The 17662-nt window shown below is 39.4% G+C and overlaps 1 protein-coding gene across 1 annotated transcript in view; it reads right to left on the reverse strand.

Moving 5' to 3' along the window:
- Positions 1 to 1756: 1756 nt before the first annotated feature.
- The window catches only part of LOC105047910 (uncharacterized), a 44870-nt gene continuing 28964 nt past the window's right edge, over positions 1757 to 17662 (reverse strand). Inside the window, exons 15-26 of the mRNA XM_010927041.4 lie at positions 16111 to 16671; positions 15953 to 16012; positions 15488 to 15813; positions 14088 to 14520; positions 13476 to 13943; positions 9202 to 9318; positions 9007 to 9128; positions 8170 to 8923; positions 7741 to 7995; positions 7475 to 7657; positions 3499 to 3837; positions 1757 to 2717 (exon numbers count right to left, since the gene is read on the reverse strand). Coding sequence (XP_010925343.1) covers positions 1965 to 2717; positions 3499 to 3837; positions 7475 to 7657; positions 7741 to 7995; positions 8170 to 8923; positions 9007 to 9128; positions 9202 to 9318; positions 13476 to 13943; positions 14088 to 14520; positions 15488 to 15813; positions 15953 to 16012; positions 16111 to 16671 — 4371 coding nt within the window. The 3' untranslated portion in view covers positions 1757 to 1964. The remainder of the gene's footprint in view (positions 2718 to 3498; positions 3838 to 7474; positions 7658 to 7740; positions 7996 to 8169; positions 8924 to 9006; positions 9129 to 9201; positions 9319 to 13475; positions 13944 to 14087; positions 14521 to 15487; positions 15814 to 15952; positions 16013 to 16110; positions 16672 to 17662) is intronic.

The following is a 17662-nucleotide window of genomic DNA, read 5'->3' on the forward strand; positions in this document are numbered from 1 at the left end:
TACGGCTTTCTGTTGAAAAAATATAATTTTTTGTTGTAATCCTATGACATCCTATTGGATAAATATAATATTCATTTCTTTAAATAATTGGAGGAGGTTATAGTTAGTTAATGAAAGATCTAAAGGTGAACAAATCTTGAAATCTTACAGGTAGTCATAGACTATTATAGGGAGTAAAAAATCCTTACTGAAGGGCCTAAAACCTTACAAGAAGTCATCATATATCATTGTTTCAAAATTTTATAGAAAAATAATATTCGTTTGCCTTCTTCTCTTTCTTCTCTTCCAGAGGTTAAAGTAGGGGTATCCTCTGTCCTGTAGGTAACAATAGTCATGCTCCCTTCGTTCATCTGGCCTTCATCATTGTCTTGTCCTCGACGTCTTTTAAACAGATACATTTTAGGGCCATTCATGAACTAATGGAGATTCTGCAAATATAAGCTCCTACAATGAATGGTTCTCTTTGAGTTAGGACCCAAAAACCTCAACATAGGTTTGGAAAGAGGGTGTGGGATATAAGAAATGGGGCAAGAGAATACCTAGATAAATTTTAAACAAAGAAAACCATTGGCAACCGCTCGCTCGCCCTAGTAAAAATGAGGGGAAACCGCCGGCAATCGCTCGCCCTACAAAAAAATGAGGGAAAACCTCTGGTAATAGCTCATTGCAAACAATCACTCGAGAGGAGTCTCTATCGATGATTGCTGAAAGGAAGAGAAGATGAAAAAAGATGAAAGGCTCTCTCTCTTCCCACTTCTTTTTTTTCTTTCAAATTAAGGGCAACAGCGATGTTTCTCGTTTTAAAAAGACCAAAAAGAGCACGCCCTTCGTGTCCTCTAACAACGGTTCCAAAATCAGTCAAAAAATAGAAGCCATTCTCATCACGCTATGTCACGCAATCCGGTGAAGCGGTGCGCTCTGTTTTAATTTTTCTCCACTGGAGGCGGTGAACAAAGGATTTACTGGATAACATTACCTGGTGCTTTCTGCCATATGGATAATCAGTCCATGAAACCCATTTATCCCACATTGGTCTATCATGTGGCAATCTACTTTGCCTCATATCACCACTAAAACAGCCACCATGGACACACATATATACAATCTAGGTTTGCTCAAATGCCAGTACAGCAAGTTTGTTAGGAGGCTTGATCATTGTGATGATATTGTCTCCAAAGATATAAAATTGGGAACAGTCTGGAGCCATTGATGGTCACATGCATTTTTTTGTGCTAGAGAATTCTTTATAAATATTAATGTAATCTCTCCAACTGAAGCAATTAAATCATGCTATATTTGTAGATTGCATGCCCATTTAGTCCATTATCCATGGTCAGTTTTCTGCCAATTGGAAGATTAATGCCATATGAGTACGCACATTGTATATATACCAATTAAGGACACTGCTATCTAATAAAGATGACACTTCTCGAAAAAAGAAAAAAAAGAAATAGGGAAAAAACAATGAACCTTCTTTTACGTTGAGACACTTTGCTTTCTTTGACAAGGTACTGAACCATTACCACCAATACGCCATTGGTACCAGTTTTCACCTTGCACAGTTCTGCAGGTTGCTTATGCATGTCCTTGTTGAGTGAAAAAGACGCTTACGCGTCAAAATTGAAGAGTATATGATACAACAATTCATAAAGAATACAACGAAACAACATTCCATCAGAGATGGGCAACCTACCAACAAACTGCTATAAGCTTCCTATGGGAAAAAAAATTAAAAAAAAAAAAACTCAGGCCAAAATGAAGCTTAAAAAACCCACCTCACTCAGCTGTTGTGTATCAAAAAGAATATCCGCACTCAACTGTACATACAAAAGAAACAAAAAATGAGAAAAGAAACTTGCTAGGAAAAGGCTATCAGTTAACTGCCCCATCTGATCCACTCAGGCCTTTCCACTTTGAGTACCATTTGTACTGTCACCTCACCGAAAAAGAACTTACAATATAGACTACATAAGCGGAAGGTATGCCCCACCATGACCCCTCCTCAAGATTAGAGGGCCTGCATTATCCGGAACCTTATCCAACACCTTCATGCATGCATCAATCACATCACCAAATCCCGTTGCAATTGTTGCCAACTGCATCGTTAGCCTCAAATCCCTTGTCCTCTTCAGTAGGCTCCTGAATGACCTCCCTAAATGTTTTACCCACTCTGCGGGCAACCCTCCTGGTGAGAGCCACACAGAAAAATGTGATTGATCTCCTCTTGCTGCTACCTCAGCTCTGTAATATCTTGCCAGCTCAAGAAGCATTGATGGCTGCAATGGCAGCACCGCGACAAACTCTGCCACAAACTGTTCGATGAGGTCTGGTTTTAACATCTGGTTCCATAGAACTGGAGCCCATTCTCCCGGGTGGTTTAGGTTGTATGCTTCTGCCACAATGAGAGCCTCCTGAAAACGGGACTGGTCAACAAGGGCCCGGCGAGCATTGGTTTCTGAGAGATCAACCCACTGGAGATCAGGAATTCGAATCTGGAGGGACAGCAGGGAAGCACGGGCACAGGCACGATGAGTCTTGTGGCCCGCATCAATGGTGGAGAGAACTTCAGCAGCATCAATGAGGTGGTGCATGGCCTCCAGCAAGTCTTCGTTCTGACGATCCTTATCACGACGAGCAAGCCATTGTTGCATGCATTGCATGGATCGGGACTCAAGGAGTGATGCAGTTTCATGCTTCATGTCAAAATGGTTGTAGACCTGCATGCAAAAGACTGTCAATTTTTGCATGCAACTTTCAATGGAGAAAAATAACTACCAGATAGATTCGACCTCATATAACCATTAATACAGATTTAAATCCATCTTACTAGTTAAATTATGTTCATGACCTTTCCATGACACATTTGCAACCCTTTTGATGCATGTTTTCACGAAGAGACCTCATGATGCTAATACCAACTTTGAGTATCATCATAATTTGATAAGCTGAGCGTTTTGTTTAACCATTCACAAGATGCAATTGACCATAGTGGGTAAATACTTGCTAATAAAGGAAATGGAAATACCACAGATCAGGTAGAACAGCATAAAAGAAGATGAAAAGAACTTGAACAAATTTTCAGGCAACAAAATACCCCTCCAGATATACAACAGAACTCCACAATGTAACATTCTTTCATATAATAGACCAACTTTGCTTGCATATCAAAATGTAAAGGGAAAATTAAGTTTTTTAATATTGTATCATAAAAGCTCAAGTCAATGAACAGGGAAAACAGTCAAAGCAACAAGAACTTGTAGCTTCTACATTTAAAAAAAAAAAAAAAAGAAGAGTAATTTGATGTCAGCTTTAAATATTTAGTTAATATAAAAATTAAGTTCATGAGAGGGTAAAAGTTTTTGTTCCACAAAGTGTGCATATTTTGGTCATCAAAATTTTGCAGAAGGTAGCAGCGCCTCTCAAAAATCTGCTCATGGCAGCAGGATATAGCAATTTAATCACTTCCTACCAGTAAAGAAAGAGAGCAATTTTACAAACCATAGCAAATGCATCAAGATCCTGTGGGTTAAAAAGCTTCAGCGATGTAAGAACAGCCATTCGGAATCCTCTGACTGCTGCAGCTGTCCCTGTGGCTATGTCAGCAGTAGAATATTTCTGAAGTAGCAGCTCCAGCTGGCCATTTTCTATGAGGATGTTAAGAATGAAGTTCAAGGCATGGAAATTGCTCACTCCAGTGATTAGGCGAGCCAAACAAGAAAAATCTCCCTCTAGTACATATGATTCTACCCTGTTTGCCGCAAGTGTCACAAGCACATCAACACCATCAAGACAGGCAGACGACTTGTAGAAATGGTGTGACAGTATGAGGAGTTCAACCTGAGACAGAACTCCAACTTGTCAGGCATAATTGCTAGTCAAATAAAAGCTAAGTTAGAACTTTTGACAAAAAAATTCATATCCGACAATTTAAATCACAAACAAACTTTGTATATTTCTTCGTCACATATAGGAGGCAAGAATTCTGACTGCTGTCATAATAAACCCTACCATCTTTGGTGGCAATTCTAAGCAAATGCTTTTGGCCAAATTAAAATTCACATCTAAACTAGAAAAACAGGTATACATTTTTTTCAGTTTTTCTCTTCAAAATAATTGAGGTGAAAAGTGGAATAAAAATTAAAAAAATAATGACGCAGCAACTCATAACAACTGGGTGATTGAAACATTAGGGGCATGGCTCACACAGCATCGCAGAACTTATCTATCCTCTAGATGGTGGTGATTGGTGAGAGCTTATCCTGTTTGCTGTGCAATCAAGCATTGAGAGGAAAAGCAATCCAAAACAAACATTACAGGACCCAGGTATCGAAGTACTCAGAAGAGAAGATGTAATTTCAGAATTGATAATTAACAACTTACAGTATAGGGTTTACAGTAGCTTCTTTGAGTGGTACCAGGCAAACCTTTATTTCCATCTCTGGGACATTATATGAAAGTCACTTCAATTTCCTCCGGTGTTTCAAAACACAAATGGTCCCCAAGCAAATCAAAGAAAGCCAAACATTCCATAGATCTTAGGTTGCGTTTGGTGCATCACTAGGCAATCTTGAAAGGTAATGTGGATTGTCTTTGGGATAGATTGCCATCATTAAATTGCCAGCAATATTAATTACTGTGTTTGGTACACACAGATAATGTTGCAGTAAAATTATTGAAAATCTTGATTCACATGTTTGATATGACAATCAGATTCCGGTAATCTGAAATCAAATTTCCAAAATACCCCCTATAATTTTGCCCTGATGCTCTTCTTTTCCCCGGTGAGAAGTAACGGAAGTGATATGGGTGTGGTAGTGGCGCGGAGAAATAGTGGGCTGACGGGTGTGGGAAACTGCAGGCACTGGGGGGGTGGGGAGAGGGTGGGCATATGTGGAGCCATGGGGGTGGTGGGGATGGGCGTGGAGCCACAACGGGGTGGTGGGGGACAAGGGCGGAGGAGTCGCGGGCCGGGGGCACACGCGGAGGGGGGTATGAGGGAGGGGAAGGGTTGGACCATGGGTTTTGTATGATTTTTTTAAGGGATAATTTTGTCCAAAATTTTTATTGTAACATTGCCAAAGAAGTAGTAATCTGGATAGCCACCTCTCCCCAAGACAATCCAGATCGCCTCCTATGAGGCAATTTGGATTGCCAAGGCAATCTAGATTACCATCCAAAAAGTATATCAAACACAGTAATTCAGATTACCACATTAAATTGCCAGCAATCTAGATAGATTGCCACCTACCAAATGCAACCTTAGAAAAACTGATAAAGCTAAGGAACATGTAAACATTAAAGAAAAGAACACAAAATGGTCCAAGAACCCATTTTCTATAAAAAAAAAAAATGTATCTCGTTTTTGAGCTATCCTTTGACTTCATGGATATTACTCAAGTAAGCTCATACTTGGTGAAAGCTATTTCTTTCACAATATACCGTACACTTTGGGTGAACCGAAATGTGAAAATTGCAGGCAAGAAGGAGAGTTTAATGGGGAAAATATGTGTTGATGTCAGGCAACCGCAAAGAGATTTTGCTCATGAATAATGGAATGAGAATAATATGTAATGAGAAAAATGGATAGAGAGATGTTTCCACAATCCTATTTTTTTAGACAATCTTAGTTTTACATAAAATAGTTCTATTTTACTATTTATAGCTTTAATTTGCACATCTCTAACAAAAGAACCAGCCCACTACATAATGGGTCTTTCTCAGAGACTTTCTTTTGAACTCAGATTTTGAAAATGCATTACTGAATTGATAAACAATTGAACAGCATGATTCTATTTTTCAGCTTTTCTAATGGGTAGTTCCTCATCACTAAACCATTAAATAATTGGTCCTTCTCAATTACTCTTGCAATACGAATGCATGATTCCATGCAACACTAGTAATGACAGCTACTTGTGAATACAGTTGGCGCTTAGCAACATTCATGATTCTGTCCATACTGCATCCTACTGGACAGGGAGGATTATGGTAGAATTTGTGCTAGCAAGGGAGAAGCCTCTATAATGTAAAGGTTAGCATGTAGCAACGTAGCTTTTAAAATTAATTGCTTGTGGCAAGCGGGAGTTGAAAATGAATGACTTTAGCAGGTCAGTATTCTTGAAGTATGCAGATGGGAGGTATGTGCAGGGTGTAAATGGCATCCCTAGATATAAAATCTCATATTTGGTAGGATATTTGAAAGTTCATCAAATGCATGCAGCCAGACAGTCTTTAAGTCCAGTCTTGGGATGATTTCCTGGAACTTAGTGACCCCCAATGTAAAATTGGTGGATATTTGCACTCCTGCAAAGAACAATTAAGTAATGTCTAGACAACGAACCAAATTGAGGAGACTGAAGATTGGATACTCTTCTTAAAACAACATGGAAGACATGCCAAATTAGATTTTCCCAGTGAGGTCCTATATGGCCTTATAAGACAGAGCTCCAAGGAATGGCTCAGTGCCTCTTATCTAGTTTTACTAAAACCAGTTTCATTCCAGGTTTCTCCATCAAGCAAAATCTCATTAAAAAAAAGCTGCAGGATGGGTACTTCTCATTGGTATGTCTTTCCATGAATAATGGATTTGGAGATGATCATCCATCCATTCAATTGTAATTAATTTTCCATACAATTTCATAATGGGGTTTTGCAAAATTGACCCATCTGTGAAACCCCAGTTGGCATCTAACCTTGGTTTAGAACTTCATGTCAAGGAATCCCGGGGTGAAATCACTGGTCATATATATCTCAAGCAATCTCAGGGGCATACGGACAGAAAGGCATAGAAGAATAGCAGAATATATGATGACAGATGTGTGCTACATACTAGAAAACGAGACACATTTTAAGATAGTTTCAAAGATAAAACTTTGCATACAAAAAAATAAATATAAATCCTGTAAATTCTAGACAAACAAGGTACAGAATTTCTACTCAATCCAATACATGTTAGGCCCTTGATCACGTTGATGGTGGCTACAGCTGGTCAAAACACCCTTGTATTCGTTCCTCTAACTGTTAGCTATCCAGAAAAAGAAAAGAAAGTTTCTCATTAAGTAATTCTCTCATTGTACTCAAGTTCTCTTAGGAGCAACAACAAGTAATTATTTTAAAGCTTAACATTTACATGTTATATGATACAACAGAACTAGATAAGCAGAAGCTCTCAAATTTATTGAGCAGTGACATGAAGGTGAGGGATTTAATCTTCATAACAATAAAAAATATTCATCTTTTCCCAACTCATCTACAGATGCAGCATATATTATCTATTTTACAGTATGCATTGGATTTGAATCAAAATTGTCAGAAACTTCAGACTTTACCAATTAAAAGTAATTTAGCATCCCAAAGAAACATGTAATAAGTTCAAGTTCTTTAAATAACGAACAAATGAAAAGAAAACAAAGTAGAACTGCAACTAAATAGGAGGATATCTGATTCATATGCCTCTACAAATCACACAACGATATACCTCACAAGCATGTGGTATTTCTTGTCCGGTCATCACTAAACGCATCAGTGCATGGCCAATTTCTGGTTCAGAAGGACAAAGCTCTGCCCACTTCAAAAAGTCTGAAAACCTCCACAAAAGAGGGGCAGGGCCTTCCTCTTTTTGAGAATCCATGTATCCTCCACGATGTGCCGCTAGTAATCCCTGGGCACAAAGAATTATACAAAACAGTTGTTAGCATACAAGTAAAGCATCAGTCTCCAATGTAAAAGAAGCAGGGAACATGCCTTCAAAAAGGATTCAGCGAGAATTCGTGCAATACTCGGTGGAGGCATGCTGTGAGTCTGCACTAAGAGCTTGGCTTCCTCAAGAGAGTCTTGTGCTTTTAGAGAAAGTAATTGTAGTAACTCAACAGGACGTTTCTCAAATGCTTCAGAAAATGGAAGACCTAAAACTTTGGCAGCTTTGACAACAGCCACTATTCTCCTACACAGTCCACGCCCACAACCTTGACCACACTTTGTGGCTAATGACTCCAAAGCCTGTAATTTTGTAATGAGTATGATAACCAAAAAAAAAAATCACATGATTTCCTAACATACTTTACTCATTAGATTATTGAACTTAACATATATGCAATTTCACATAAATAATGGAAACTTGACATATCATTTCTTCAGATAATGGTAAAATTATGAGCATCTATCCAATCAAACCTGAAAGGGATCAATCATATGATTGCTGATTGGTACACTGACTGATTGAATAACTGAAAGGACATCAGGATCAAGCACCGACTCGCTAAGCTCTCCACTGTCATTGGAAGATGATAACACAGCAAGCTTTAAAGCAGCATCAATGAGGACAAATTCTAGTGGCACATGTTCTGGGGACAGCTTCTGTTGAAGCTGTTTAGCAGCCGTTATTTGTCCAAACTCGAGGAGAGAAAGAACTGCCCTCTCCATTTCTGCAGGCCTCACTTTTTCCTCCCATGCCGAGACAGATGCTTCTATTTTCATGCTATCCTCTTGTAACAGAAAATTTCTGGATAGATCACCATTGCTCTTGGAATTACGTGGAGAATTAGGATAATCATCAGAATCATTATCAATGTTGTCAATAACAGGCCGCCTTAATGGAAGATATGTTTTGGCCCTTCTCCTCATCCTTGTACTATTTGCTGCTGTTGCTAAACTGTTAGATTCTGAGACTTGTGAGTACCGATGATGTGACAGGTTATTTTCCCTGGTTCCATTTCTATCTGCAGCTTTCATCCGCATCACATGTATATGATTATCCATTTTTGTGATGACACTTGCAGTCTGTTCTATAATGCTGGCACTATTTCCCCCTGCCAGATTCTGGACAGAACTGGGTGACGTAAGGTCAGCCTTGAACTGAGCTTCTGATTCTACAGCTAAGAGCCATACTCTAGTCTCAATCTCCCGCAGAAGATGCAGAGGATAAACCCTGTAAAACGAATTTAGTGTTGAGTTAGACTAAGAAAAACCAAATGGGTTGCTGTGCAGCAGGAAATTTAAAATGTCACTCACGGAGGGGACTGAGTCATAGTTCCACTCAACCACTGTAGAGAAAGAAGGAGCATTTCATGTAATTCTCTTGCTGGAATCTCTTTTTCAATGGCTTCCGCATGTTTGAGGAAAAATAGTCCTGCCTGGATAAAAACATAAAACATTTACCAACAATGTGTAAGAAGCTGAAGCTGGTTTTCAGTTTAGTGTCTGCACCTGCAAAGGGGGAAAAGAATATCTAAGGAAAAGTGTCTGACAATGACTCCATAAAGCAGCTCTCTCATCCGGGATATCCCAAAGGAACTCTTTCCACTCCGCTACCATGGCTTCAGCCTGCAAAAGTTAGTAACTGGAAATGAAAAACAACATACCGATAATAGGATGAAAACAAGCATAGACAACCAGTTTCAATATACAAGGCCAAAGATCAGTGATAAAGTTCACACAAGAATTTATTTTCATCACTAATAATAGCCGAGTAAATGCTAGAGAATGTTTGGCTAACAAAATATTTCAAAGATCAGCTATTATTAAACAAAATCATGAATGGGATCAGCTTTTTTAAAATGAGGTCAAGTAATAAATAATTTATTCTCAAGAGTTAATACTCAAGCAGATACATCAAGAGTCCAAATGTATTTATTAAATGACAGGCAGTCAAGATGTACCTGTATAAAGCATGCTTCAGATGCAGACCATCCAATGCCCAAGACGTAAAAGAGCAACAGTTAATGAAGAAAAGATGAAGATGAGGGTGAAGCTGGGCAATATGGGGTTTCGGAGGTGTCTGTCATATCTGTTGTTGGCCAAGAATCATAGTCCTAGCTCAGGGATTGTAAGTTCATATCATCTTAAGGCTTAAGTCAGTTTACTAGTGGAAAAAGACAACCACAGAATATATGCGAGGGGAGGTCCAAGATGCCGGCCAACTGAGAATAAGGAAGTATAATATGAACTGGTGGGTCAGAAGAGTCTGACAACAATTTCTAGTCCTTTGGGCTGCATCCAAGCCTTAAGCAGGCCCACCTTCCATTCATATAGAAATGGAAACCACTGAAACATGTCCAAGTTTATAAAAATTCTATTTGAATTGGCATGCTTCTTAAACTACAGGACTTCAATGACTCGGGTACTCTTGCCATCAAGAATGGTTCCTTTCAAATGGAATGGCAAGAACCATTCTTTTGAGATAGAATGCTGCTGAATAATACATGGAAGAAGTCTACTACAATTTTGATGGAACACATGCTGTCCAGAGTTTGCAAGTGGAGGCAATATTGGTATAGATGTAATGCCATCCATCTAGGCCAAGTTAGTCTATGCTTGGATAGGATATATTAGGAATAGGAACAAATAGAGCAGGCTTGCATGGACATTCATCTGTAAAGGTTATATAGATGGTTCACAAATAGCAAGAAACTAACATTGAGAGACACAATGTATAGGAAGCAAGATTCATTGAACCGATACTGGAGCTCGGACCAATCGGCTAACGGTACGGTTCAGCAAGCCCCCATGCCACTCTATACTAGGCCCGAACCGATACAGAGAGAGGATGGAGGAAGAACAAGAGAGAAAGAGAGAGAAGAGGAGGGAATGAGAGGGAGAGGGAGAGGGAGAGAGAGAAAAGGCCTCTAGAGGCTGTCAAAGGGCAGCTAAGCTTTTGCTGCACACGGTGAAAACGAAGGGAGGGTAGAGGGAAGGAGAGAGAGACAGAGAGGAAGCCGCTAGAGGGCCGACGAGGCTGGTGAAGGCCAGAAGAAGGGCTTCGTCCTCCTCCCGATTGAAAGGGGCTTCGGCCCCTATTTCAATTTTTTTTTCGATTTTATCGAGTGAAGTCAGCAATTATGTTGCCGACTTCACTGTTTTTCCTTTTTTTTTTCCTCTAGCTTCCGTCGTGTGTAGCGAGCTCGACTGCTCTCTAGCAGCCTCCAGAGCAGCCTCTGGAGGCCCTCCCTCTCCCTCTCCCTCTCCCTCCCTTCCCCCCTTCTTTCTTCTTCTATTTCCTCCTCCCTCTCCCTCTCCTCGCTAGTATCTCGTCTTTAATGCTGAAACCATCCCGATCAACCACCAATATGGTTTAGCATGCCCCGAATTGGGCAGTTTGGAAAACCACGAGAGGAAGGATTGGAAGGTTAGTGTTTTGAAGAGATGACTAAACCGAAGTTTAGAAGCTTAGAAAAGAGCAACGGTTAAAGAGCAGGCCTGTCACATAATCTAGTATGAAGCAAGAATCATCCTAAATATCCATGTCTGCTGAAAAACCTTCACAAGATATAGTACATTCATAACACAAACAAATGATTACTTCATATATAGACCTATGAGACAAACAACTGGTCCATTAACTAAATACGAATCAACAACACAATTAAATGGTTGCAATAAATAATAAAATTTACTCATTCCTTCCACCTTCTTTTCTTTTTTTATTCACAAGAATATGATGGGTCTTTGAATAAAATGAGGATTACAAATCGATCAGAAACAATCTTTTTTGCATGGGCAAACAATGTCGTATCTATTATTTCACTCCTAATTTTAGAATTCATTATGAAATGCATGTGGAAGATCATAACTTAACTCAACTAAGCCTTAATCCCGAACCAGCCGAGGTCGGCTAATGAGGAAGATCCCAATCTAGCAGGAAAAAAAAAATACTAACTCCTTTTTCATGTTTATTTTCCGCAAAGGACGATCTAATGATAAATTGAGGATCTACATCCATCATGCATCAATTTGTTGCTAGGCTTATGCATTGTTTACTTCATGAAGATCAAAATAGAAAGCACATTTGTTCTTTCTTGATGCCAAACTCACATCATGCATCTTTGCTCCTACAATAGTAAAACTCATTCTGCAGGTGGCTTTGAACATAAATACAGATCTACGTCTGGCTTTGTCATCTTTCCACAAATTTTCAACCTGTGGGTAATTCCTAGTTGCCCTCCTAAGCTTTGCAAAGACAATATGTTTACTAGGTAACAAGATGCTTAAATAGTTTGACTGATTCATCAAGCCTTGCCACCTTCCAAAATCAAACCCAGGACATCTCTCGATGCATGCTCTGAAGAGAGAGATGCCAATCAGAAAACCCAAGTGCTGTTGGAAGCAACAAAAATTACAGCGTCTCTTTTACCATCAATATTCACAACAATGTGGGAGTTGCTATTTAATTATACCATGAATATGAACTAATTTTTGTCTGCATAAAGGGTTTATTCCCATGTCTTAAAATACTTGTCAAAGCAGATTCCGCTACCTTCTCATCTCAAAGTATTTGTCAAAGTTGATTCCACTAATTTCTCCATGAGGACATTGCTCCATGCCATTATCTACCAAACTCTGACAGTCATGCTAAATGCATTGGCCTGAATCTTCCCTGGCAACTTCTTGAAGATCAAACTACCATACCACGTGCTAAAGCAATCATGCCATCGAACATCATAATTAGTGTCTATGCCAGTTCTTTTTGTTGCTAAAATAAATATTGATGATCTGGCAGAGAGGTCCATGCAGATAAAAATCAAACAGACATGAGAAGATTGAGAGAACTGGGTCACACAAAAACAAATGTGGTACACTCTTAGGTTTCATTCATATTTTAAAAAGACAAAATAGAGGTTCCTTTTTCCGGTAGAAAAATAGAGGTTCCGATTAATAGAGAGAGAATTTATCATAAAGGTAATGGTAATAGGACTTCTTTAAACAAAAGGAAGCAACACAAAAAAGGCAATATTCAAATTAAAAAAAAAAAAAAAGAAGAAGAAAAAAGAAAGAAACCAGATCCCTGATGGCTGTGTACCCACTATCTATATGACCAAATAGATCTCAAAATGTTCAGAAAATCTCAACAGGCAATTAACATTTTATATGACTAAAATATGAAAAATACTCAAGGCTCAAGCCACATAACAGTGTCAACTTCTTACTCAGCCATAACAACCAAAAGCCTCTCAATTTAGGTGACTTGAAGCAAAGAATTGAATATCAGCATATGGATCTCACCGATCACCAGCTGGACGGTATGTACCTCAACATGGGGGCAGTGCAGGGTCACTCTGCCTTGGTAGCAATGAGCAAACAAATATATATATATAAAAAAAATACCAAGTAGTGAAGGGTCGATGCAGCATGATAGGGGAAATACAGCTATATATGGCATGATATAGAGAAGTTCAGGCCTGGTTCACTAAACTCAGGGTGTGGTGAGGAACCCTGTACCAGTCCTTTATTGGCACAGGTGATTTCCAATCCTTGACTTAAAATCCAACAACTTTCACAATCATTAAACGGGGTTCACCATCTCGGTACAGGACCTCGTATAGGCACTATCCTATTATTGTATCAATATACGGTTCGATACAGTACAAGACAGCATGTACTGAGTGTTGGTATGGTACAAGACAGCAAACCAGTATGGTACATTATGCCCCATACCATACAGCAGACCATGATTAAACCTATTCAAAGAATACAAAGCAGAATACCTGTGCTTCAGTAACATGATGAACTGCAGACTTCCAAGATGCACCACTTGATTCTAGTTGCCTTGCCCAATTACGAGCTTGTTCCCAACGCCCATTCTTCTCAAGTGCTGTTAAAAGAGAGGCATCATCCAGAGTTTCATTCCCTAAATATACATCATCATCTTTGCGTAGAGAAGGTTCAGCTAGATTGATTTTCCAATATAGTCGCCGGAAATATGTTGAAGCAGATCCCCCATCTGCAAAATCAGCTGCTGCGAGAAGCTGCAGCAAGCACCTTTTCTCATATGCTGATGGACATGTCGACAGCATAGCTTCTGCAGCTTTTACAGCAGTGGAGCTTATCCATGCTGTTTTAAGCAGCCCATCTCTCGCTGAGTTCATTTGAATAAGAAATGGTTCTTCCTTTATTCGAGCTGAAAATGATGCAAGGTGGGCAGAAGCCTCCGGCAGTCGCATTTGAAAAAATGCCTAAAATTAGCATTATGAAAAAATGAAATTTTAAATTTGCCAAAACAAAGGTTAATATAGGTCATTACAGTGACAAAAGGTACCATGCTGGAAAACAAAATGTCAACTGTATCCATTAATCACGATTTCAGAATGCCTACATACCTGAAGAAAACGTATAAAAGGGAGAAGAGAGCATGATGGCAGAAACATCTCAAAAGCTCTAAGAAGAGGAAGAAATAGATGCTGTTCACAAAGCACTGCTACCATATTTGACAGAGATGCAAGACCTTCATCAACATCATTGGAACTTTTTGGTTGTTCTATGACCATCCTTTTCCTTTCCTCCTCATTGACAATTTCCTGAGCAATAGAAGCTATGGTAGACGTTGATGTGCTAGGAACATTGAAAGAGGAACCCATTGTGGAGTTTCGTGATGTGGGTTCCATAAGACGCCTTCGCTTTGAATTCCTCCGATTATAACGAAATGCTAGCGTTCTGCTTCCAATTGGCAATGTATTTGTGACCTCAACAGCAGCTCCAACACTGTTTGCAATCTTAGAGGATAAATCATCCACCTTAATGGATGATGTCTCCCTGAACAAGAGCAAACAATGAGCTTTCAATAAAGCAACATTACAGAATACAAGAATGCGATGTCTACAGGAATACAGGAAAAGCAACATGCAAGGTTCTAAGCAACGACCTACACTAGCTAATGCAGGGCATACCCTACCAATCCAATACAGCATGAGTATGTACAGGGGCTTGGTACGCCCCTCATGCTGACATATGTCAGTAGTGTGCCATGCAGGATAAGTTGAACAATGCTGAGCCGGTTGGTTCAAGCGTACAGAACCAAACCAGTAGGTTACCAGGATGGTTCAGCCAATCAAAACAAGATTTATAAAAACCTTTGATGGCCTTGTTCAAAGCCCTCGGCCCTCGTCAGGATTTATAATGCTGATGCGCTGTTTGAAGCCTTTGGTCCCTATCGATGACAACACCCCAGCCATTTCTCTCCCCCCCCCCCCCTCCCTCCCTCTCTCTCAATCCCTGTCACTGGATACAGAGCTCACGAAGCTCCCTGTCGATGGCTGAAAGCTCTAGAAGCCCTTGCTTCCCCCTCTCTCCCCCTCTCGCCTTAGCCTCTCTCTCTCTCTCTCTCTCTCTCTCTCTCTCTCTGGTGAGTTCAGAGGTCGCAGCTTCTCTCCCCTCCCTCCTTTTTTTGGTTCCAGTACACTGTGGTTCAAAATAGCATGTACCAGTACCATACCGAATCGGTTTGCCGGCCGGTATGACTCTCAGTGCTGGTTTGGGAAACCCTAGTACCACATGTCGGTAGGGGGTGTACCATGCTTGCCGATAATGAACCAGTACATGATCTAATACCAAGTCATAGAACATGAGCTATATGATTATAGAGAAAGGAAAAAAGGCACCATAATGGACAAACTTTATTATACCGGTAACATCAATGAGGGGACACCTAGTGTACAAGAATCAGATGCATGCAACCCAGCATGAGAACAACTATTAAGCAGATTTGATGAGATATTGTTACCTTGCTGCTGTAATCTCAAGCCAAACTGTTAAGCATGCAAGGGGAGAAACATCTGGAAAGCATGAAGCAATCATCGCCAACAGAGACCAGCGTAAATCTTTTGCTTTTCTTAGAAGGGCCTCTCCAGGATTTTTTTGCTTCTCACACTCTGCAAGAATCCCAAAAAGTTCCAAAGTTGTGCTATTATCAGTATCCAAAGAAATTTCACTGCTTCCTGATGATGATGTGTTTGTCAAAGGGCTAGTTTTCTTTCTTGCTGACTGCATGCTTCTCAAAATTGTTAATACATGGGTCTTGAGTCGTGGATCACTGAACTCCTTGGCCGCCTGAAAAGTCCAAATTAAGAAAATCAGAAGAGACATGCATTGAATCACAAAGTAGGGCTACTTATTGGCAGTTTACATTAACTCGACCGTAATCAGGGTTAACCATTTTTCTTTAAAAAAAAAAAAAAATCAAACCAACCACTTGGATGATAACGTCCACTGGAAAGCCGCCCAGCTGAGCTTCTGTTAGGAACCCAACCTACCAAAAGCATATGTGATCAATATCATTCTAGATTAGATATTTGCTGTTGCCAGATCAACAGTCGAAATAACAACGGAAAAGATGAATAGGAGTACCCAATCATTGTCATTTGCAAGTAAAGCAAGATATTTTGTGCTTAAGGGAAGATGATGCATCTGACAGAATGCTGTGACTAAGTTCCAATGCCGACTTGCATCTTTTTGCCGAGATCGGAATTCAGACCCATCACCAATTCCACTTAGAAGCCAAGTGCCGGAAGTCTTGCTTTCATCCGTTGGTGGCAAACTAGCTTTTTCCAGATGGTGTAAGACACTCATGAGAGGCTGTGATGGTTTACCTTTCGATACTTCAGACGGAACATCTTTTTTCTCCAAAATGTTAAGATGATCATGGTGAATATAATCATCTGCTAATGCTCGAGCAAGAGAAGCAGTAAGATCACCTTCATGCGATACTGCATGAACTACAGAACCCCGTGGGGAAACATGTTCATAATGTACATTATGCTCAACTGAATTATAATAAGAAGAAATGCGCCGTAGTGCAGCAATATCCACACGGAGCATGCTGGCAGATAGACCACAAAGCTCCAAAAAGAATGCACATGAAGCAACCAGTACAGAATCTTCAAAATGAATAACAGCCAGTGGCACGACCTAATATTGAAGAACGCAGAAGGCATCCATTAGGAAATGTAAATACAGAAAATGATTGCATTAGAAATTCAGCAATAAATATAACCATTGGGTAGTAATAATGCATCAAAAGTTGACAACAGATCCATGATACTTGTTCATGAAAAATTTAAGATTCAATCATTTTTGTTCTGTTTTATATCATAAAACAGCGTCAGCATATTCAATTTGTACAGAGAAAATGAATAACATTTTTATCTATATAAGTGAAAACATGAATATTTAATACTTGTGTTCACAATGGTTGACACCCAACATTGTTGGGATTGGTTTAGAGCCATATATTGTAGAGGGAGAAGATTCGGTGCAGATTTGGTTTAATTGCAATCAACCCACATTTCATAAGTTTCCTTCCATTTGCTTTCATAAATTTTAGAAGTATATCAAAAATTCTAAAAATTGGAAAAATGGGTCAATTGTATATTTGTATATCAGATGAATAAAGAATACAAAACCATCACAAATAAACGTATGAAGTCCAGCTTCCACTACAACAGGCTCATATGTATCATGTCTGGTGAGATAAAATCATGTCTTATTGCCCAATACTCTCTCTTTTGCACGCACACATAGAAAGGTATACACCTCTGAACCCACCATCTAACTCCAATGATATCCTACTCTACCCTAAAAAATTACAAAGCCAGACCAATATATCACTCATCAAAGATCAACAATATTTCCATCATCAAAAATGGAGTTGTATGTAAACTACCTCCTTTGCATTTTCTTCTAAATGATGAACCAAATCCCCACACACAAATATTCAGCAATTGACTTATATGGCATCATTAAAGGTGATTTGTAATGCTAACATGGACAAAGTATGTCATGATTTGAGTATGCTCATCAAAGTTCAAACAACAAAATCAGCCCAAGTCTCCAACCAGCACAATAATGCTTATAAGGTAGAAAATATTGCAGGGAAGTTCAAATTTTGACAAAATTTTTG

Source organism: Elaeis guineensis, chromosome 7, assembly GCF_000442705.2.
Source record: "Elaeis guineensis isolate ETL-2024a chromosome 7, EG11, whole genome shotgun sequence".
Classification (NCBI taxonomy): domain Eukaryota; kingdom Viridiplantae; phylum Streptophyta; class Magnoliopsida; order Arecales; family Arecaceae; genus Elaeis; species Elaeis guineensis.